At 47.2% G+C, this 23,957-nt stretch overlaps 1 protein-coding gene across 1 annotated transcript; it reads right to left on the reverse strand.

Annotated features, from left to right (window-relative positions):
• On the reverse strand, nt 1–23,957 carry LOC149353037 (protein Wnt-8a-like). The gene is made up of 7 exons (XM_089577271.1): nt 23,662–23,957; nt 19,848–19,881; nt 13,800–13,938; nt 9,204–9,332; nt 8,632–8,774; nt 6,020–6,294; nt 1–2,954 (listed from the first exon to the last, which is right to left on the reverse strand). Exons 1-7 carry the CDS (start codon nt 23,721–23,723, stop codon nt 2,768–2,770), a joined length of 969 nt encoding a protein of 322 aa, XP_089433397.1. The 5' UTR covers nt 23,724–23,957; the 3' UTR covers nt 1–2,767.

Here is a 23,957-nt window from a genome sequence, read left to right on the forward strand (position 1 = left end):
GATTGGATCGATAAGTTGGAATAAATAACATGACCGAAAATATTAGAGTCAAGTAGCATATTCACAAAAAGACAAGTCAGTTGCATGCAGACTCAAACGTTTCATAAAGACAATAGTGAAGTCTACAGAAATGCGTAACTGCCCTGTAGCGTAGCGAATCCAATCGCAGAAATGCTTAGAAAAGTCACTGGAATAAGCATTTTCCTTGATATGGCCTTTTTTCTTAACACAAGTAAAGTAGCATATCCACAAAATGAGAAATCAAATGTATATAGACTCAGTAAACATTTAAAAGAGACAATGGTGAAGTGTACAGAAATGTGTAACTGTCCTGTAAAATCTACCGTAGCGAATCCAGTCGCACACACGCTTAGAAAAGTCACTGCAATAAGCATTTTGGTTTGGTTTATTGGGGGTTTAACGTCCCAAAGTGACTCAGGCTATGAGGGACGCCGTAGTGAAGGGCTCCGGAAATTTCGACCACCTGGAGTTATTTAACGTGCACTGACATCGCACAGTACACGGGCCTCTATTCGCCTTCATCGAAATTCAGCCGCCGCGGCCGGGATCGAACCCGAGTCTTTCGGGTCAGCAGCCGAGTGCCGTAACCACTGAGCCACCGCGGCGGGGCTTACTTCATATAGCCGTTTTGCTTGACAATACAACAAAACTATAATTGAATTGGCTCGTCACTTGTATCTGTACAAGTTTATTTTTTGTTCGCTAAATGACCCCGCGTTTGCTCGTTTTCTGTCCGGCTTACTGAAGGAGAATGTTCATGTGAGCAAAGGCGCTCAGTTTGATGTTTGAGCACCGAAACATAATTATGAAGCGCAAATCACTGCTAAAACACAGCAATTTCAAAAAGAAAAAGTATACTGCACAAGAGCACCAGTTTTTGAGTCAGCAGTAACTTTTGTCCACTATACCGCAAACTTCCCCATCACGTTTGAACTACACATGCGCTTAGAGGTATAAACAACGCAGGCATAGTTAGAACCCGGCCGAACAGGTAATGGGAGCAACAGACCTGTGATGATATTCTAAAGCATTTTAATAAGATGCTTTGATATACCTAAATTTTCCGCGCTATAAAAACGTTATCAGCACGCCAGGGACCTGCTCGCTGTGTACGTATACGTGAAGTAACCCAGAAGGAGTGGTTGCAGTAGTCGCACAAGGCGTGCCAGAACGCCATAATAATTTTAGGCCCGGAAGTGTACAATTTTGGCTAATGGCAACGATTGTCCACAAAGCTGTAGTGTTTTGTAAAAGACAGGACCATTTCCTCCCCGATGTGCCCCTATATAAAAAGGCCGTCATTGTGCAAAGGTTATTTTCCTGTTTCATTCTTTCGCTCTGCCTCCATTAGTCTCTACCACACGCGACTTCAGGGCCGATAGCTAGCGAGCGACAGAGGCTGCCTACTTTTGTATACATCAGATTCGGTGCACAGCAGAGCAAGTCGGAACTCAGGGAAAGAACCACTTTGATACCCGAAAAAAAAAAAAGCTTTCTTGAACCCACGACTTTTTCAACCTCACGATAAGGCATTAATATATCAATCCAGTGTCGTCCGGAGTTTCTTTGTCTCAGTGGTTTCCTCTCTTGTCACGGCGCTGTTACCCCACCGGAACCAAAGTATTGGGCAACGCACGCGTTCCTCGGTCAAGGGAAGGACGCTTTTATTTTTGTCTTTTTCTCTCACCAACACTAACGAATGTCCTCAGTCAATCGCACATCGTTCTCCTACATCTTTTCGGCCTTCATTTTCGTACGAGCGCACATGAACATGCAGTAAACCGGTCAGAACAGGCATTTAATAATCAGTAAGGTGGCATTATCTGCAATGAATAGTTGGTGAGTGAAAGAAACGCACGAATGGGTGAACTGGGGCGTTTTTCTATCGATCATAAAAACGTAAAAGCAAAGGCAGTGGATGCATGAACGCTTGTTCACAATAGGAACCCTTATGAATGCCCAAGGCTTCAAGGTTGGAGGCGACGTTTTTTGTCACTGACACACAGCGCGGAGACGTCGAAATTAACTTAATCACGTATATAATAAGTAGAACAATTCTCACTTCACCGAGAAGAGTGCGCTCCGCCCCATATCTGTAGCGTGCTTTATGCAACGTTTCAGGCTGCCCGGCCCTATTGTGATAGTTGGCATCAATCACTTTCGGAGTCCGCCATATAAATGAGAGGGCAAGTTCGGATGTTTTTTTTTCGATCCAACCGAACTAAGGAAGGCAGGATGAGGGGGGAGTGAAAAAATAAGTACCGGTAGGATTTCAAGAAGAGGTTCTACCTGAAGGTGCGCTGCGTTCATCTGCCGGAGCTCGCGAAACCGCTAAAACATTCTTCAGCTTCACAACATTCGAAACACAAGCTCAGCTTTTTCAGCTCAAATAAGGATGGTCGCATTATGATCGGAGGCAAGTTCTTCCTTTATGGAAAGATATCTTCAACATGAGAGAGAAACACAGCACCAGCAATGGTCACAGCAGTCGGAAAGTTTTACAGTACATATGAGACCATCGTCTGCGTAAACCGGGTCAGATAGCGCCATGTATGCTGCCATCCAGCTTCCCACAGTGTCCCACGGAAAAGCTATTGGGCATACACAGATGTGGAGGCATCATTTGATCTTAGGCATGCATACCAACACTGCAGGCGTTCACAAAATCTTCAGCAGCCCGGTGCCGACACATCGGGGGCCCGCTAGAACTCCAGCGCACTCAGCAGTGCGCAACAGGGCGCCTGTGTTAGTAGCAAAAATGCTTTCGCACAATGGTTGTGCAGATGTCGCACTTGACGGAGCAGCACCAGATGAATCTGCAGTTGCAGGTGCTTCTGTTCGTTGCCGCCTCCTCCCTGAGTCCGTGGCCACATTCGTAGCACAGGTTGCGGCAGCTGTCTCGTTCCGCATGGGGAACACTCGCACCAGTCCTCCTGCGATTCGCAGCGGGTCCGGAAACAGTTAGGTTCTCAGCGTCGACGTGTGGCTGCGCGTCGCTGTTTGTCTTTATAAAGTAACTGTATAGGATACCTACGGGAGCCTACACAGTAACTCTATGCCTTTCTCAACGGCCATGTATCTTTCAGTACAGAAACCGCGTCTGACGGATACTAGGAGCATAAGACTTGCACAAAGAACGGCAGACTTTGCGTAAGTTTTGTGTTCTTACTATCCGCCAGGCGCGGTTTCTGTACAAGGAACAACCAACTAGCTCCCGTTATTGCCCCGTACCTTTTCAGTTCTCTTGAGATTATTGCATAACTTAAGGTCAAGTACCTGCAGTTGCAGCATACGTTCGAGACTTACGGGCTGGTAACTGTAGCGAAGCCTGAACAGCTAAGGATTAAACTTTCACTATCCGGTCCTTGGCGCAGCAGAACTTGTCGAATTGCGCAAAAGCTCGACCGCTTCCTTTATTCGAGCTTTTGTCGTTATATATGAACGTCTAAGTTCAGAAAAACTTGCATTTGTCTTAAAGCTGCGAAACCAATCAATTAGCATCCCGACTGTAAATTGACATCTGGTTGTTTTCCGAGCAAGCGCTTTCCAGACTTTGCAAACAAGTACTTCAAGGACATTTTTTTGCCACTTAAAGGGACCATGCAAAGAATTAAAAGCCGCTTGTGAATGTTAGAAGTGATGCTCAGAAGCATTCACACCAACTATGAGCCCTCGGAACTGAGCCGGCAACTTATTATGATTTTTTTAAAATCGTGTTTTTTTTAAATTCGCGGGCTGTTTGGTGTCTTCGTAGGGATCCATTTTGAAACCAAAATCGGGAAAACCGACGTCACTAGTCTCATGACGTCGGCAGGCCACCACACGCTGTCATTCGGTCGAGCTGCGGCAGCTACGACGTCACGGGCACACTTCCGGTAGCGGTGAAAATCGTCTGCTCGAGCCGCCGCGCGACCCCCTCGGGCAAGCCCGAGCCAGGGCATTGCCTTCGCGGATATGGTTTTAATTTACCTCTGCCGCCTCTTTCTGTCGCGAGTTCGGGAGCCACTCGCAGTGCCTTTTTCGACTGCCCAAGATGAATACGCCTTGCTGTGTCGTCGGCTGCAAACCCAGTGACTGGCGAGGTGTTGAACTCAGGCATGTTATTCCTAGAGACGTGCGTGAGCGAGCAGCCTGGATGGAGCGCATCGGACTGCCAGCGTCGCACGCCCGCCGAAGACTCCGCGTTTGCGGCCGACACTTCGCACCTGACGCTTACTACTATAACCCAGCGCTCGTTCGACGTGAATGCATAGGGCTCGATGCCCATCGTGGCCATAACAGCGAGCAATCGCGCCTCGAGGTCCGGGTCCATTCTGCTAACTAGCAAAGAAACCCGACGCGCGCCGCAATCCAAGAAAGCGCAGAGACCAGAGAGACGTTGCCGACGCACGCTGCTCCTCGGGAGTGCGACAACCGGAAATCGTAAACCGAACGTCAGCGAATCACGTATTCATGGGCGGAGCCCAGTCCCGGAGCTGTTTTCGTTATTTTTTTATGGTGCCCTACGCGTACGAGTGGAGGGGGGAAAGGAGGAGCGTGATTTTTAATCGTCTATAACTTCGTTGTTATTGATGCTAGCTCAAAAATTCTTGCGCTGGGGTGACGAGTGATGGAATGCCTATCTTTCCTCTGCTTTACGTAATCTCAATTAATTTACTGCATAATCCCTTCAATATGGCTGCATTTTGCTGCATTAACGGCTGAATGCGACGTAGACCGGCGTGCAGTGGTTGCGCAAGATTCGACGCACTGTACGACAATGGCTTCTGTCACTCGCCATAACGCACTTTTTTTTAATGGTCGGTGTATTAGTGACACCTTGTGCGCCAAAATATACAGTTCTTTGAAAAAAAAAAACTCCCCGAGAGAAGTTCCTCTCCCCCTCTTTCTTTTTTTTTTTGCCGTTGCGTTCTGTGGTGATAAAGATGCATTTTCGGAAGTGCTAAGGTACAAGCCTGAAGATGTTTAACGATTCCTCATAAAACTAAGCCAAAAAGTTATTAAGCGAGCATGCGCGTCGTAGTAGCAATTTGCATTTACACGTGTACTGTTTTGCCTTCACATGTTTTTTTGTTGTTCGCCAGTGACATTTAAACGTGCTCTAAAACAGGATAAATCAGACAGAGATTACACAGGGAGGCTGGCTATTTCGGTCATGAAGGCCAACAAAGCATATTTTGGTAATTTTCTTTCATTACTTGCTTTCTGTGGCACAAATAAAAACAGTTCTTTTTGTATGTTTATTATTTCAACGTTACGCGGATTATCCAAATACTTGTCAGACCAGGGTCGCTGATTTATAAATGAACAATCCCTAATGAATGCCTGCGCCAAATGTGTTCCTGTAGCTAGGTTCCTACAGGCCTGAGACCATGATTATGCTTGCATTTTGCCGTGCCGCATGTATGACATTTGTCCACATGTAAGAGAGAACCCCTTTATACGCGCAAGGAATACGGCGCAAACATTTTGAAAGAGATAACATTACCAGCATGTAACCCATCACCGTGCCCCAAATATGATATAGAAAAGTGCTTTTTCATTTCTTTTTCTAGATAGCTTTCCTCCGCACAAGTGATCGCCACAATATTTTTCAAGTGCTACGGCCAAGTATGAATACGATTAGTCCCTGGGTACAGACGACGTGTTCTTAATAATATTGGCTGTACCGTATGCAACCGTAACATTTTGCTTTCTTTCCTTTTATGGAAGGCCGCGCAAGGAGCAAAAGAGAAGGCTGGTTTTGAGTGAAGCAAGCACACGTTACAGATGGTTCGTTTCAGCCTGAACAGCCTCACAAATAGCATTACGCGAGGAAGCCATTCTCGTCCGCAGCTTCTATATCGGACGGGCCAGTTTCATGTAGCAGTGGAGCTAGTCAGTTTCGGGCTTACATGGCGCTGGCCTTTGCCGAGCGATAATTTTCGGAGAACAATCATAAAGGCCGGAGGGGAGCGTGCTTCACTCAAACTCAATGGAAATTCGTCCTGCAACCCACCGAGAACACTCTCGGCCGTAGGTGCCGTGGAAACCGAGGCTGTGGTCGGGCTGGCAGAAGTTGGTCGATGGGCTGGTGTAGATCAGTACGTTGTTAGATTCGGTCCCCGAGAGCTCCCCGCGGTTCGAGATGAGCAGGTGCGCCTGTTCGTAGGCTCTCCGCAGCCGATCCCCGACGGCGGCCATTTCGGACAGCTGCATCCAGCAAGTCTTCGCTGTGCACGACCCCGAGAGTCCGTGGCATTTGCACGTTCGCCGCATTGACTTTCGCACCGCCTGCGAGGATATGCGCGCTTTATTATCGTCAAGATCTATGAAGACAGGCAGGATTTTGGCATGTGGCTCAGTAAGAGTCTCACAACGCAACAAAGAAAGTAGGCAGCTCAATTAGCCCACTCACTTGTAATTGCAGTTGAAATAACATGGTTGTTATCCAGAATCCCAAGTCGGTTTCCGTACGTCCACAAACTGGTACGGAGGACGGTCTTGCTCATTTGGCTGCTCACGTACTTCCCCATAAGTCGTCTTGTTAGTACCATGATCGCGATGGACATCATAAAGGCCTACGACAACACCTCTCATTCTGCCATTCTTGCCTCGTTTCAAACCCTTGGTCTACTGGACCGGCTTCTGCTCTCATTCAAGCGACAAACCGAACATTCAGTGTATGTGTCCACGGGAAGATCTTTGGTTACTTCACCTCCGACAGAAGCCTCACGGCTCCGTTCTCGCTTCCACATTAATTAATGTAACCTTTATTCATCTTGTTCGAGCCCTAGAAAGTATACCTTCTATCCCTGTTCTTGCTACGCAGATATAACCTTGTGGTCCTGTCTCCCCGATGCTCTATCTTCCAGCCGCAGATAGTTTATCAGCCGTGAGGCTATTCGTGCCACAACTTATCTGCACCGTCTAACACCCATACCCAAGCTTCAGGTACATACGCTCAACTGAATGCACTCGGCAAACCAGTGGCGGTCCTAAGGGGGGGAAAGGGGGGGGGCGGTCGCCCCCCCCCCCCCGCCCCCCCCCCCCCCCCCGGCCAGAAAAGAAACTTTTGCCCAATTTTCCCGAAAGTCTGTTTTCGGGCTTTCAAAGGGCGAGATGTGATTTTTGACGTAGAAATGGAAAGCTTTTTCGTCTGTGACGCATCAAGTAGTCCCCTACTTTGTACGTTCACCGTGTTAGCCGCTGCCTTATTTCCCATAATTCTAAGTTATACAGGTTTATAAATTTGTTTATTTATTTGAGTACCTCAAAGACCCCAAACAAGGGACATTACATGAGGTATCTCATGAGGTACATGAGGTACCACGATACCTCGAGGTATCGGTCCTGCCGTGCCGCCACAGTTACTTATGCGCTTCATGACTGTCACTGTCATTCAACTTGAAATACTGTGAGATAAATATATCTGTTTATATATAAAATATAACACAGCGCACGTCGTGCACGTGCGCTGTGTTTGTCGCAGCCTGGGCCCAGAGACGACAGATGGCGCTCTCGAAAACCAACGTGATCCGACGCATGTAAGTATATCCGGCGTCAAAAACTTGCGGGGCGCACGTATCGCCTAAAGACGTCCTGTGTAGCCTGTGCAGACAGCCTGAAACTTACAGGGGTTCTGCAGAGTTCCCGCTTTAAAGCGCAGCCTGCAGGTTTTCATTTCGGGGCGCTTGTAGTGGCTTCCGCAAAATTTACGTGTTTCGCAACTTTCGTGCCCCGCAAACTTTTGACGCAGGGTGCACATTTGTGGCAACGCGTTGTTGATGCACTGCTGGCCGGATGTCGCTTGAGATGACTCGTTCGTGCTCACACCAACATCATAGAGTTGTACTCTGGTTTGGTTTGGTTTATGGGGTTTAACATCCCAAAGCGACTGAGGCTATGAGAGACGCCGTAGTGGAGGCTGACGAAGCCATTGCACGCGAAGTATGAACTCACCCCAACCGACCGGAATGTGAGTGACGTGCCACCAGCTGCCCTGAACGCTTCAACCACGATTAGTTATATTGCATCCCTAAAGCAGATTGTTGGGAGCAAGTATCTTGCGAGAACATGACATGACCCCGATGAAGAGCTTGTAAAGCGCTGCAATAGCGTCTGGCTTGAAGTAGACATGCATAAGGCAAATAAAAAAACACACCTTATTTGTCGCTCTACACTTGGTGTTTATGGCTGCAATGTGGGAAGTCCACTTTCTGAGAACATCGAATACAGCGAATGCAATTCGCTACAAGTGAACTCGAGTGCATATCCACATCGAAAAGACCCGTCAATGCGAGCCCCGAGTTAAGCTACGAAACAACAAACGCATGCGAAAAATGCATCTAATGTGCAGCTACAAAATGACGTGAATACCTGTTTCGCGCTATTCCTTGCTCTGAAGCTGTCAACTTTGCCCCTTCTCGTATCCTCCATCCCCTACCCTCTGCTTCAATGTGCTGGTGAAACCTCTGAATACGATGCCGGATATAAACTTGAAACGCTGAATCGCGAGCATTTTCTGCCGTGAGAACGTCTTACTTTAACCAGAAACCATTTTTCTCTTTTGTCGCGCATGAATGCTAGAGTTGTTTAGATCTGAACCGTACAAATACGCATTGTACTCACGCTGCTTCCGGCGCGGTTGTTGTGCTTGTATATAGCGGCGTAAAGGTCTCTGCTATCTTTCATCTTGTCGAGGAGGAACCTGCGCGATACGCGGTCGCCGAACTTCACATTGTCGCTGCAGCCACCCCAAGTCCAGCCGGCGCCTGCGTGAAAACGCATAGAGCTCAGGGACGATAATATGCCCCAGGAACATCCTTGCAAGGCGCGCTGTGCATTAAATCGCTGTGGTAGTGTACACAACCCTGTACAAGCAAGGAAGTAAGGAAAAAAACAGGGGAATAGCTACTGCACTTGACCATCAGCTACTTTTGGTCCTGCAGTTAAGGAAGCGCTGATAACAATGTAAAAATGCGATATATGTGGTAACAGCACAGGGTGAATTCTTTGCAAATTGCAAGGTATTCTGCGCGAATCAATTTGTCTTTTGATTATTAAACTGCTGAACAACCGTTCAATTCGTAACAGAGCTGGGCCTACACTGCTTGAGCAGCGGCTAGATTTCACAAAGAAAAATATATGCTTCACGTGCGTGATACCTCTTGATTTAATAGGGCAAGAAGCTTGGTGCTCACCTTGGGGAACCTTGCGCGGCCGGTAGTCGCAGGAGCATGATTGAAAGTTGCCTCGGCTGCAGTTCCTGGTGAACGTATACGTGATGCCAGCACTCAATATGGCCTGCACGAAAGCCATTTCCCGTGTGGCTGCACGAAGGAGAGCCATACATCTCAGCGAGCTGGCTTGCTTTGTGTTTCCAATGCTCAAATGTGCGCAGTAAGTTGCTGTCAGCGCATACACACAGGGGTAAAATTGCATGCTTGCAAGTCTAACTTTGCATTGAAAACAACTGATTTAAGTTGCTCATAACTCCCTCGTTGGCATAACTCCCTCGGCTAACGGACCTGCTGGTACTCCGTCAACAAATATACACTAGGTTCAAGGCTGAACTCCATGTACGCGAAAACTCACGCGAACGCGAACGCGACAGCGGCAAGCGACGAGCGGCACCGTCGCGCGAAGCGAAATACCCGTGTCGCTTGTCCTGTCGCTCGGATCTGCACTCACAGAAAATTTCGCTCGTCGCCCGGAAGTTGCCAACGCGATTAGCCAATAGCAGCTAACCTGGCAGCGTACGTCACTACCGAGCCTCTTGCCGGCTCTGGCAAAGATGGCGCTGGCTCTGGCCGGGAATCTTGCTTCACCACCGATTCGTCGTTGTCGCTACGCTGTGCCCCACGTTCAGGGCAAACTAAATGCTCACGAAGCTTTCGCTTTCTCTGAACTTGCGTCAACCACAAAATTTTAGCGATAAAACACCCCAGATTTTCAGATTGCTTGTGTTTACTGTGCTGCTAGGCTTAGCGAGTATGCGTCGTTTGAGGTCAGAGAGCGCGCGAGGTTCAAACAGGTGTGCGCCCCACGTTCAGGCAACATGGCGGCGCCCGTGACAATAACATAAAATGACATGCAATGACATACAATGACAAAGCTGTAAACACGTTTTAGTTGACATTTTTCTGCCCAAAATTGTAATCCTTGCAAATAATGTGACACTTGTTATAAACGCAAACAGCTTTGCGGTGTATTATGCCAGCAACACTGATCGCCGTCTCCGTTTCGCGTTCGCGTTGTCGCTATGCATGGAGCTTGGCCGGTGGGCGAAGGAGCGACAGCCAGCCGTCGTCGCCGCGCCGCCTCGTCGCGTCGCTTACTTTTTCGCGTACATGGAGCTCAGTCTTCAGTGTGCAGGGGCGAGATTCGCGATATCACCCAGCATGAAGGCTGAACTCCATGTACGCGAAAACTCACGCGAACGCGACAGCGGCAAGCGACGAGCGGCACCGTCGCGTGAAGCGAAATACCCGTGTCGCTTGTCCTGTCGCTCGGATCTGCAAGCACAGAAAATTTCGCTCGTCGCCCGGAAGTTGCCAACGCGATTAGCCAATAGCAGCTAGCCTGGCAGCGTACGTCACTACCGAGCCTCTTGCCGGCTCTCGCAAAGATGGCGCTGGCTCTGGCCGGGAATCTTGCTTCACCACCGAACCGATTCGTCGTTGTCGCTACGCTGTGCCCCACGTTCACGGCAAACTAAATGCTCACGAAGCTTTCGCTTTCTCTGGACTTGCGTCAACCACAAAATTTTAGCGATAAAACACCCCAGATTTTCAGATTGCTTGTGTTTACGGTGCTGCTAGGCTTAGCGAGTATGCGTCGTTTGAGGTCAGAAAGCGCGCGAGGTTCAAACAGGTGTGCGCCCCACGTTCAGGCAACATGGCGGCGCCCGTGACAATAACATAAAATGACATGCAATGACATACAATGACAAAGCTGTAAACACGTTTTATTTGTTTACAGCTAATACACCGCAAACAGCTTTGCGGTGTATTATGCCAGCAACACTGATCGTCGTCTCCGTTTCGCGTTCGCGTTGTCGCTATGCATGGAGCTTGGCCGGTGGGCGAAGGAGCGACAGCCAGCCGTCGTCGCCGCGCCGCCTCGTCGCGTCGCTTACTTTTTCGCGTACATGGAACTGTCTTGAGTGCAATTCGTGATTGGCTGAAGCTTCTTTTGTAGCCTGTCGTCACTATGCTACGTCCCATGGTGACCTGGAACCCTATTTTGTAGCCATTAATCTCCCCACTGATTATTGTGTCTGTTTATCATTGGCAACTGGGACGCCATGGTTGATAACCAGCAAGCAATGCCGTTTGTGGGCTCTTATCACAGCAGGGACCGACCAATGGCATACAAACAAAAGAATATCAGTAAATTAATTCTCACAAAATGCAGGCTCTGGTTCTGGAGTAGAGAGACGCGAAGCGTTCCCAAGCGCTTCAGACTGGGAACCTGAAAGTAGCTCTGATTTCAAGCTGCTTTTGTGCCAGACAGCTAGTCACGCGCTCTTTCGGTCTCGTTGCAACTAAAGTTGCCGTTTTCAGGGCTTTTTAAGCGCCAAGTATTAAGCATTTCGTTTCCTAGGTAGCAACTACTGCAATTCGGCTAAACTGACTATTATGCAGCACAAGTAGGATGATTAGCGATTTTTTTCCCACATGAGAAGAAAGGCTTCCTACATTGGTATCAGAGATTGTTCATTTGCACGTAAAAATCTTAGAGATTGAAAGTTTATGCACGGGCTCAATCGCAGTGTCGCGGGGGGGACTGTTAAAGCTGGTGAGTTGGTAAATTTGTTTTCCTCTTAGACTATGCTGTCGTGCAGTGCCGAGCTGCGACAGTGCTGGTTGATAATCGACGCCGAAACCAGAGGCTCATTCTCAGTCGGTAGCAAGCAAGCTTGTTTTACTTAACAGCTGATCGCTTCCGCTATGCCGGGAGCTCTCCGAATTCGCTGCGCACTTAATTTTCTTGGGTTAGCAGACTTGGGACGTGAAAACCGCAGAGATGTTCATTGCTAGTGGGCGCAAAAGATCATGCCGCTGTCACTGCCTGGGTAAGCACCTCTTGATGCCGACACAGCTGAAGGCGTCAGAGTATAGTATTAAGCACACCTACTCCACCCCCTCCTTCCAGGTTCATTGCAGAGCTCCTGTATACCACGCGGAGTGTTCTGGAGAGGTGATGACGCTCCGCCACGGATGGACGCGTGCGTTTAGAGTTATTTGATTTATTGGGGTTTAACGTCACAAAGCGACTCAGGCTATGAGGGACGCCGTAGTGAAGGGCTCCGGAAATTTCGACCGCCTGGGGTTCTTTAACGTGCACTGACATCGCACAGTACACAGGCCTCTAGAATTTCGCTTCCATCAAAATTCAGCCGCCGCGGCCAAGATCGAACCCGCGTCTTTTGCACTTGCATAATCGGCTTCTTATTTGCAGTGCCGACTGTAGCTTCTTCTTCCGAGCTCGATTACTGCGATACAGCTAAAGCGCGGGCCCTTGTCTGTGATTCGCGGCCATGATAGGCCGACGGTGGGGTGCGTACCATTCCCGCAGCCTTGTTACGAAAGAAAATATTTTGTGAATGAGGCCTCCTAATCGGAGAAATTTTCGCACTTCGCAGTTCATCATAACTGGGCAACGCAGATGACAGTCATGACGACCAAGAAGAAAGCTGCTGGCTTGTCACTTATTGTTCTTGCGTGGGTATTCTTGCGCCCCTAAATTGTGCGTTCAGAGCCGTATGACGTATATTAAACATCTATTATTGAGACGTATAGGCGCTCTCCGTGCCCTAAAGAAAAAACCCGGTGGCTGAGTGGTTATGGTGCTCGGCTGCTGACCCGAAAGACGCGGGTTCGATCCCGGCCGCGGCGGTTGAATTTCTTTGGAGGATAAATGCTAGAGGCCCGTGTACAGGTGGTCGAAACTTCCGGAGCCCTCCACTACGGCGTCTCTCATAGCCTGAGTCGCTTTGGGACGTTAAACCCCACAAACCAAACCTAAAGAGAAAACCTGCGGGGGCGGAGGAGGGGGCAAGCGCAGCTACGGTAGGTTAGGAGGCAGGTGGCGCAAAAGGAAGAATGTGCGCACACTCCTGCCTGCCATTGGGCGGAGTGATGTCATGCTGGCTATTCTACCAATCCGCTTCTATAGTCGGACACAACTCAAGAAGGAAGCGGCGGGTGTCAGTCAAAGGAGCCCCTCCAGCCACTGGCGTCGACAGATTCTGCCCTTGACCGATCCCCCTGGGCGTGAAATCGCAGGGGGTGCAGATGAATGGAAATCGGTCGACGCCATTGGCTGGAGGGCCTCCTTTTAGGGCAGCTGCCCCTTCTTTCTTGAGTTGTATCCGACTATAGAAGCTTCGTTTGTCTTCCCGAGGGCTGAGTGTGGTCGAACTGGCTAAGCGTGTCCAGCAAAGTTCTCACGAATGTGGGAGCCATAGAGGCTTGACGCGTTCGGTCACTCTCAGGAGTGCGCCATTGCAACGCGTCTGCGGTCCGAGCGTTGCCGAGAAACGCCCGGTGAGCCGGGCTTTTCATAAGTACGAGTAGCGCTCTATTAAATCCGTAGAAATGCTTGAGAGATTCTCACTGGCCAGCTGATGAGTTTGCTGGTGAAGTTTTAGGAGATGACCGACCGCAAAGAGCACTGAGTCAACTTTCCTGAATCTCGCCCCCGTTCATTGCAGGGGGATTCAGAGTTCTCAGCCTATATCTTTTCATCTGCTGCGCAATTTTGAACACCAGTTAGCGCGTCTGTCAACGTACCTGGTAGTTTCGTACGCTTCGCAAATATGCCGAAGGCACTTTCTGGGCAGTTCCAGCGGTCCCACCTAAACTGCATTTGGCATTCGTATATCGCCTGACGTACGCCAATGTCGACATCTCCCAGCGTGGCACGCCCAACCTGTCCGGGGAAAAAAAGGCGCAAAGGGGTATCATTAGAGTTTTGTACACTTGACTATGTCACAAACATAATACTGGCAATACAAGAGTAAAGAAAAAAAATCGAAAAAAAAAACAGAATCGGAAATACTGCGCGAAACCATGCTTTGATTTTTTTTTTTTTTTGCCATTTACTGAAGTGAGCACCGGCTGCAAAAAGCGTAAGGGTTAAGAAAAGACCACAGCGTTATTTCCCGAATGGCCGCTTCAAGGCGCGAGGTTGAGGAATAATGCGACCAACGTGGTTGACAAAAGGACGAAAAACGGTGTCGGGGCTTCGGCGAAAAAGCAAGCCTTAAATGACGGGGATTAGGCTAGAAGTACCTCCCCCCTTCCCCCGATTAGCGGCGGCAGCCGTGCACGGGCCGAACACAAAGGCTCCGCGGCGGAGGGCCAAAAACCACCCCATTCCCCGTTGCACTCGCAGCAGGAGTACAACGGAACGTGACAACGGAACGTTCCTCTGCGCCCCCTACGGCCTTCCAGCCCTCTTTTTTATATGGTTGTATCGCTGGGCAACACAGTTTCGCATTCTATTCGTTTGTTGCAGTTTGTTTGTTCGTTTTCTTTTTTTACTGGGTGGTCATGTACCCGACACTATTTCGGAGCACACTTTTCTGCAGACAATTATGATAGCTAGACGACAGGCAGCTTGTCCTCTAGGGAAGAACATACTGAGCAGCTTCATGTACAAGTTAGCCCGTCCAGCACGTCCTACCCGGCCGCGTATAAGCGAATGGGCAGGAGTGCCACCTCCAGATTCCTATGCTCCTGGGCCACTTCGTTTCGGTGCACGGTCAGGTCCGACGCGCGGGTAGAAATCTTCGGGCAGAAATCGGGTTCGACCCCATTTTTTAGGAAATCTGTTTAGGGTGGAAGAATCAAGTAAAATCAGGTTTTACCCGCAAAACGACGGGCCCTACTATAAACACCACAAAAAAATCGGAGATAAAAAAAAAAACTGCTACGTTCCCAGAAAAAAAAATGTTGAAAACACTGCTCGAACCCTTCTCACGTATTCTAATAAAAAAAAAAAAACCTACCGGGTCCAGCCGACGTGCCATAGCCGCAGCCTACTTTTCATTTGTTCAAAACCATTCATTCCTCCACGCCGTTGGCGTCCACTTGCACCTCCTCTGCGGAGCAGCTCACACAGTGGAGCTCGCTTGGCGAGGCCTGCTACGGGTGTCACGGTTTTTAAAACCCGTGTTCACGAAGCTCGTCGTGCGCAAGACCCATTTGTTGCGGGCCGACGCCTTGTCTATCGTCTCCCTGGTCATACCACAGGTGCCGGCCAATGAGAAAGCGAGCTTCTATGCGCAGAGCTTCGCGAGTCCCGGATCAAGACCACGTCCCCATTACTACAGCCTTACTCCCATTAGCATATTAATGGTCGATACCAGACTCGATAAATAACGTGCGTAAATAGCGCATAACGCTCCCAGATACAGCAGACGCTCCAATGACATCGACGATGTCATCGGGTGCTGAGTCACCGCTCCGTGAATTGTTTTGTATAGTGATGCATAATGACAGCAGCATATGTCCGTATTTAAATTCGACTACAGTAAAGCTTATTTTTGTGGCGAGCTGGTACAGAGGGCAAAACACTTGCCTAGAACAACCAAACTCTGTGTTCCGCCACTCCCAAAGCCGCTTGGACAAAGAAGGAAAAAATTTACGATTAAATTCTATGAGTTTAACTGCACATGTTTACATCCAGACAATTTTTAACCAAATCTTATCGCTAGTTATCGCGTGATAAGCCGGAAACAGGCTGAGAGCGTGTTCTAGACATGCGTTTTGCCCTCTATACATGCCCACCTTGTAATATTTAAGAGCGAACGAAAGCACACCACAAGAAAGACGACACACATACAGGCTCTATGTATGCTGCATGCGTGCAGTGACGGCGCCAAGGGAAGGGGAAGCGCCACCTCTAAAATCGACCGACCGCTCCCTTCACTAAGGTGATTTTATTCGCCAGCATGTGCCCCTAAACGTCTTAATTCCGGCATTTAAATGTGGCTGGTAAATAAGTGCGCGGCGAATCTGTCGTTGACATTTCGGAAGTGCAATGCCACGAAGGCATCATTCTGGCCATAAAGTCTACCCGCCCCCATTATGCGCCACCCCACTACGAGTACCGTTTGTCTGTGTGCGTTTGTGTGTGTCTGCAATTTAAAAAAAAAAGACTTTTTTAAGGAGAAGGGCACTTTATCCGCTCAGTATTGTCAGCGGTGCTGTGCATCAGAATACAGTTAAGACCTGCTAACTAGTTGGCTGGTTAACTAATATTGAGTAGTTAATTCTCTTACTATTACTTTTAGTCTCCCTATTTATTGATAGGCCTATAGCCCACTGTAAATAATATCCATATAAGTTTTTAAAATGTGGAAAATGTAGTTACCCTCGGCGCTGTGGCCCAACAAATTTTGGCTATATCGCCCCAAAATACATGCGCTTTCGAAAAGCTCGCAGGCAAAGCAACCCCTCCGGTGCACGTAACTGGTCGAAATAACCAAAATTTGTTGGGCAAGTGGGTTTCGAAGTTCTAAAAACAGATGTGGATATTACTTACGGCGGGCTACACGCCTCTCAATAAATAAGGAGACTAACAGTAATAGTTGAAAAGTTAACTACACAGTATTAGTTGACCAGCCTACTAGTTATAGCTGTATTATGATGCGCTGCACTGCTAACAGTACTATGCTGAAAAAGCGCTTTTCTAACTCAGAAAGCCTATTCTTAAAAATCGCAGAACATCTTAGGTGAACGCCCGGTATATAAAGAAAAGAAATCAAGGATTATGGTTAGCGCACCTGGGGCCGTATTCCATAAGGATTCATTTGAAGTGGAAATTCATTTTTCATTTCATTTGGATTGACGTTAGCGTGACGGCAGCACCAGACGAAAGCAGCAAGCGGACAATCACAGAAATCACGAAGGTAGCGACTCTTCACGTCGACGATAGCCTTCGCCGCCAGCTGCATGCATCGGTTAGCCATTGGCTGCGACCGGCAGCCCATGGCGCGGCCCGGTCGAAAATCAGAATGGCCTGGTTGCTTTACATGGACGCTTGAAAGCCGCGGCTACGTCAGCGAACAACAGTGACCAATGCCAGAGGGCTAAATGGATCCGAAATGAAAAAGGGATAATGAATCCTTATAGAGTATGGACCCCTGGATTCTTCTTCTGAGTAAGTGCAAAAGAAATGAACTTGCCACCTACTACGTTGCACAGGACGTTAAAACTCGCCGTACTATGTATACCTTTTGTATCGCCTTACAAAGCCTGGTAGACTGCTTGCAGCTTCTTCTTGCTATTTTGACATCACTAAAGTGAACCATCACGTAATTAGTGCAGGCGGCAGTGGTATTTTTCGTTCTTTATTTTTGTTCTTTTTTTTTGCATGCTATGAGCCTTTTGCGACAGTCAGTGACTAAACATCCCCTGCACCCTTAATTGCTGGAAATGAAAGCTGTTCTGGTGGCTTCTTGACTCGCAATAACATCACCAAAAATCCAAGAACAACCCTAATTATTCCGCCATATAGTGGTGCCAGCTCGTTAAACAGCGTGGCCAGCAGGCGGAGTAACCGCTGCCAACGAAAAGACACCTAGGGGTTCGTCAATCGTTTTGTTTACGCAGAGAATTTGCTTTTTTTCTGAAGTGCTCGGAGGTGGCCTGACGGGCTGATATAGGCCCGCCCACCGGTCAGTATGGACAAGCATAAACAGCCTGTAATAGCACACTTTCGAACCAAAGAAAAAAAAGTGAACATATTGTTAACATTAGCACAATGTTCCAAAGTAACATCTAACGTTACCGCAACAATTTTATAGCATTATTCTAATGTTCAGTCCTATCTGGGGATATACGTGCGACTTTATCGATCCTAGTAAGGAGTATACGAAGAAATGTTTGCTTTTTGCTGAATGGCATGGAGAGGGTCTGACGCACTGCTATGTGCAGGCATACCCGCCCGTCTGTGTGGGCGCGCGTAAACAGCCTGTCATGACACACTTTCATCCTTTTATTTTATTTTATTTTTTGGTGTGTGTATGTTGCTACAAAAAATCATCAAAGTCAGGTTTCTGTGCGAGGATAAAACTGTTGGGATTTATGCCAGAGTAAGCGTGATATCAGCTGCAAAAACTAATTTTTATCAGATTGAACTAGAAATACCACAAGCAGCATCCCGCACTGATGTAAACATCCTATTGTTATGTAAACAAAGTTGCAATGAGTTATCTATTAAAATCCTAAATACTTGCTTCGTAGACCGTTGAGTCCAACGCTCGCGTTGCCCGCTCCATGCTTGCTGCCGCATGCTCGCAACAGACAAGCGAGCAATACGAGAGGGTACCCAAAAGAAACCGGACTTATTTTTGTTTGAACTTATTTCTTCACATTTTAAGCACAGACCTTCAATCTCCTTCAAAGTATTCCCCACTTGCAATGATACGCTTGTCGAATCTTTCATTCCATTTTTCAAAACATTGTTTAAATTCATCTTTTGTGATGCTTGACAGTGCCTCCGTCGTTTTTTTCTTCACCTCAGCAACATCAGCGAAACGCTTTCCATTCACCTGCCTTTTCATTCTAGCAAACAAAGAAAGTAGCACGGGGCAAGGTCGGGAGCGTATGAGGGTTGAGGAATAGGGGTCACGCCATTTTTGGTCCAAAATTGTCGCAGAGACAGGGCTGTAGAGCAGGGGCATTGCCATGATGGAAAAACCAGTCACCCGACCGCCACAAATCTGGCCGCTTCCACCGCACACTGTTGCCCAATCTTTTCAAAACATCCAAGTAGAAAGCCTGGCTAACTGTCTGACCCTGCGGAACAAATTCTCGATGGACGACTCCTCTCACGTCGAAAAAACAAATCAGCATTGTTTTGAGGTTTGGTTTCACCTGATGAGCTTTCTTGAGGCGAGGTGAATTTGAAGTTTTCCATTGGCATGATTGTTGCTTTGATTCAGGATTCGATTCAGGAACACTTGAGTTGTCCCCATAGCATCGCCCTTGTACGTCTTTCTTAATATTTCAAGAGTTTCCATTCAACTTTTTCCGAGCAAAAATCAGAATTTCACCGGCCCACGCTGTTCACGAAAATCAGCCATTGCAAAAACGACATCCACACAACACAGTCGTCACTCTAAAACTGTGCCTAAACTAGTCTGACCTCCTTCAACGACGGCACTCGGCTTACTGACTCTGGAATGTTCGTTCTATGCGCTCCTAGTGGCAAAACGCGGTACCACAGAAGTACTTGTACCACAGAAGTACCACAGAAGCTTTGCCGACCATAAAATTTAGTCCGGTTTCTTTTGGGTACCCCCTCTTATAACGGTCTACTGGGCAACAGTATTCTTTTTACACGACTTATTCATTGCATGATTGCGTAGATGGGGTCAGATATATATAATTTTTCATGCAATGTGCTATTTTGTGCGTGAGTTCTTGTGGGTGTGAATTAATCCACAAATGAAACGCGAAAACAGTACATCAAGATATGTGGACAGTGAAGGTCCAATATTTCAGATATTTGTTTCCACTCACGCCGTCGGCTTTCGGGATTTAAAAAGTAACTCTACTTTTATTTCCTCAACCACTGTCTCTAATTCTTTCATTTGGATATTCTTGTCTAATTTTTACTGCTGCAAAGTTCGCGTTTCATTTACAATGTCGTCTTGATCCCTTGTGTTAAACAGTTAGACAGGCCTCTGCAGAGCATGTTTCCTGTCTGATTTACGATGAGCACGTTTGACGGATGTGCAAGCTTTTGTTACATGAAATTATGCTACAAAGAAATTAATGCAAAATTTATCAGGGACAAAAAACTTTATAGTATCAAAATGCACATACCCTTGATCCAGACGGCATCTCGTTTCTGAGGGACCTGCAATACAAAAAATAAAAAAATCAGATCGCAAGCGAGGTGTTGATACTTTTTTTATACTTGATTTCCTTTCACGGAATGTGAAAGTAAAAATCTCACGGTGCTTCGTCGCCACATCTATTTATAGAAACGCGAAACGGAATTATCTGTAGTGAATGCTGGCTTCAGCAACAAAGCTGAAACTCCTCAAAACAAACAAAAAATAGTTTAATGCACCATTCAATTTGATACCGTTCTTTCTAAAATGCGAGAACATTAAACATATAAGATAAACGGTAGTAAGAAATCGTAGTTGATGGCAATGATGGCACAAGTGTAACAAAAGGCGCACTAATTTAATTACGCGTCACCATCATCATTATCATCAGCAGCAGCAGCAGCAACAAAAGCAGCCTCGTCCACTGTAGGATAAATGCCTCTCCCATATCTCTCCAATTAGCCTTGCCCGGTGCCAGATGTGGCCACCTTACCCCTTCAAAATTTCTAATCTCATCCACCCACCAGACTTTCTGACGCGCCCTACTACGCTTGCCTTCTTTTGGAATCCTTTCCGTTACCCTTAACGACTCGATTATCTTGCCTTCCCAGTACATGCTTTGTCCATGCCTATTTTTTCTTCTTCGTTTCGACTAGGATGTCATTAACACGCGTTTGTTCTCTGGCTCACACTGCTCTCTTCCCGTCACTTAATGTCATTGCTATAATTTTACTTTTCATCGCTCGCTGCGTTATCCTCCTATACTGGTTAAAAAATGATCCCATATCATGAGTACGGGCCGACCGCGTAATCATTTCTCATTGAACCAACCTCCAATGAACTCCAGTGAACGACGTACAACTGCCATAGCTTCAGCGCAACTGATGGGACGAAACAAGGAAGGCACAGCACGTACTAAGAATAAAATGGAAGGAAAAGAATTGATCGCATCAGCCCAGATATCGAGTACCAAAAATGATGGATGCTGGACTTTGATAATAAGCCAATTCTATTCCAATTATATTCAATTTTTATTCTTTTCGCTCTTTTTGTTTTTAGGTCAGTGGATCAAGCGACGCTGCAGCCTGTCAGTTGGCGCGGTAAACGATGAGATCTAACAGAACCGAAGAAAAAAAAATCTCTCCCAGCCCGGGATTCCCACATGCTACTTAGGGCCCCAACTTTTTACATGCAGGTTTGGATCGTGATTGGCGGGATACCGCTGGTTCGTTCCGATAACTCAGGAGACGCCGTTCAAGGCGCCGGCCAATATCGAACTGACCTTACGCACAGAAAACTTCTAGATTGATTCTACGCTGTATAGTGGTCTGACAAGATGCCGACCAGTGCAGTGAAGAGCGGGTGAGGTGTTATTCTTCGAAAACAAGAGCGATAGCACAGACTGAAGAAAAGGACGCACCGAAGACTTGTGTTCGGGCTTCCACTAGTGCTTCCCGAGTAGTAAACCAAAAAGTCCACGAACATATAGTGCTGGGGCAACAATGCACAGATATCAACAAATAAATGTATCAATACAGCAATGTACTGCTGAGGTATCAAGTACAAGACGCCCAGTGCGTCAAGGGGAATCTCCCAAGGGATAGGTTTGAACCAGGAGAGTAAGGGAGTTTTCAACTACACCATGCTTGACGCGAGCTCGATTGGTCATTCTTCTCACAGGGCTGTGGTCATTGCTTAGGCGATAGTAAAAGACACACCACCAGGTGAGAGGTTAGTGGCACCAAACTATGCAATTGCAATTAAGACCAACATTGTAATCGCACTACCAAAAATCCACCTTTCGTGAACGCGTGTTACAAGAAACTGCCTCTAGCAATGTCAGTGGATTTAAACGGGTTCCATTTACTGGGAAGAATGAAAGCCCAGATGACTAGCGCGTTCACTGGCCCAGATGATTAGCGCGTTCACTAAACAGTCAATGAAGAATATAATACGAGGGACAAAACAGCGCATGGTTCGGCATTAAGGGTACAGTGCGCGGTCGAGATAACGCTCAGCGTTCTTAATATTTTTGGTGGCGGGCGCGAACGGACGGCAATTTCAGAAAAATTTTAGTGTTGCAAAAAAATTAAGCGGAACCGGCTTGATCAAAAGGCAGCTTTCCCAGTGACTTGTGGTCCAAGATTACTCTACTTTATCCCATATTTCTAGCTATCAACTATCGCAGGATTTTATTCGTTTCAATCCGAATAACCAGACCTGTCGCTTTAGTCATTGCGCAAAGTTTCTGACTAACCGCACAACGTTTTCACGCGTACGTCCACAGGTCTGGAGACTATTTTGCAAAACTCCTGCTGAGTCAGCGCGGCTCGTGATTGAACTGCCTTCCGGTTGACCTTCATAGTTAGGCTGAGGTCGTTTTGGGTACAACGACAAAGGTATCACCGACACATTACAACAATGCTACATTTTTGTTTTTGTGAAGGATAATTCGATGTTCTTAACGTCCTTTTTTCTAACTCATTTTGTGATGTTACAAATAAACGCTTTAATAACCTTTAATAAACACTCAAACAACATAAATGTGACGTTCTCGAAAACGGTAAAGCAACCTTGCACGGACATGCAGGCCCACCAGTTCTGACGGTACACAATTTAGAACGCTTTGCAAGAACCAACAACGAGGGCCACCCTTGAGCTCCACTGCAGAGCACAGCATGCAACTCGTGTACACTCACCACAGAACGGATACCATGGAGTCACTTATATACGCATTACTCGGGGGTGTCCCATGAGTGATGGTGGCGAATGGGTAACAAGCAAAGCTGCCTAACAAAATAATAGAACTGTGCATGCAATCTATGGAGGGCATAATCTAAGAGAATTAGTTGCAAAACACTGCTTGTTCAAAAAGATATTTCCTGCCGCGGTGGCTCAGTGGTTAGACCCTCCGGTTACTGAGCCGGAGTTTTGATGGAGGCGGAACGCAAAAGGCGCTCGTGTGCTGTGCGATGTCAGTGCAAGTTAAAGATGCACACGTGGTCGAAATTATTCCGGAACCCGCCACTACGGAACCTCTTCCTCTCTTTATCCTTTCACTCCCACCTCCCTGCCTTCCCTTACGGCGTGGTTCAGGCGCCTACCGAGAAGTGAGACTTACTGCGCATTTCCTTTCTCCAAAAACCAAAAACCTCTAAGGACAGTGGGAAAAGTTCTGGGACCTAGGGCTTGAAATTGACTACATTAAAAGGACGTTTTTTGGAACGTAAAAGCAATGTTTATGATACAGCGCAAAACGATGTTTGTTAATTTTTAACATTATAGTAACATTTAAAAGTCAGACTTAGAATAATTTTTACTTTAGCGGTTAACTAATGTTCTTGATATAAGATATAACCTTGGATGTTTCGATATAACGTATAACGTTATATGTTACATAGGAAGCTATAGTTTCACACTAAAAATAAACATATTAATTTTTAACGTTAATATAACGTTCCACCGCAACATATAACGCTACTGCAACTTATGTACATTTTTTATAATATTCTAATGTTCATTGCTATCTGGGGATAAGTAGCGCTCTCAAAAGGAGCTTTACCGAAGCTGACTGCTCTGATGGAATGCCATCAAATTCAACACTGCCACCATTCAGTCGACGCTTCCGTGGCGCTGTGGCTCCGAGAAAAATGATGATTCAGCTTTATTTCACAAAGATGTCCCGTTGACATCGTTGTCAAATAGAGACTGAAATAACATAAAGGCAGCGCATGCTACAAAAAATGACTGAATTCCGGCTGCAATAGCTATATTACTGAAAGAAAAATACAATGGACTCTTACCATGCAGTCGTACTGAGCACAAACAATGTGAGCGGGGAGAGCACGTATGCGATGAGAGCCATGACTGGAACGCCCCGCCACGAGCTCGCCTCCGTGTAGCTGCTCGGAAGTCTGGATGCACGAGTGAGCGGCCTGCGGGATTAGGCCGCCGGAAGGAAGGGTCTGTGGCGCCAGGTTGGCTCACGGGGGCCCAAGGTGTAGAGGCAGCGGGTATTGTTTCCACCATCCGGAGCATCTGGACGTAACTCCAACGACAACGACTACAGGCCGGAAGCGTGGGCGCGCATGCAGGTCGT

Source organism: Amblyomma mixtum, chromosome 3 (genome assembly GCF_055824585.1).
Source record: "Amblyomma mixtum isolate Tamu chromosome 3, ASM5582458v1, whole genome shotgun sequence".
Taxonomy (NCBI): Eukaryota; Metazoa; Arthropoda; class Arachnida; order Ixodida; family Ixodidae; genus Amblyomma; species Amblyomma mixtum.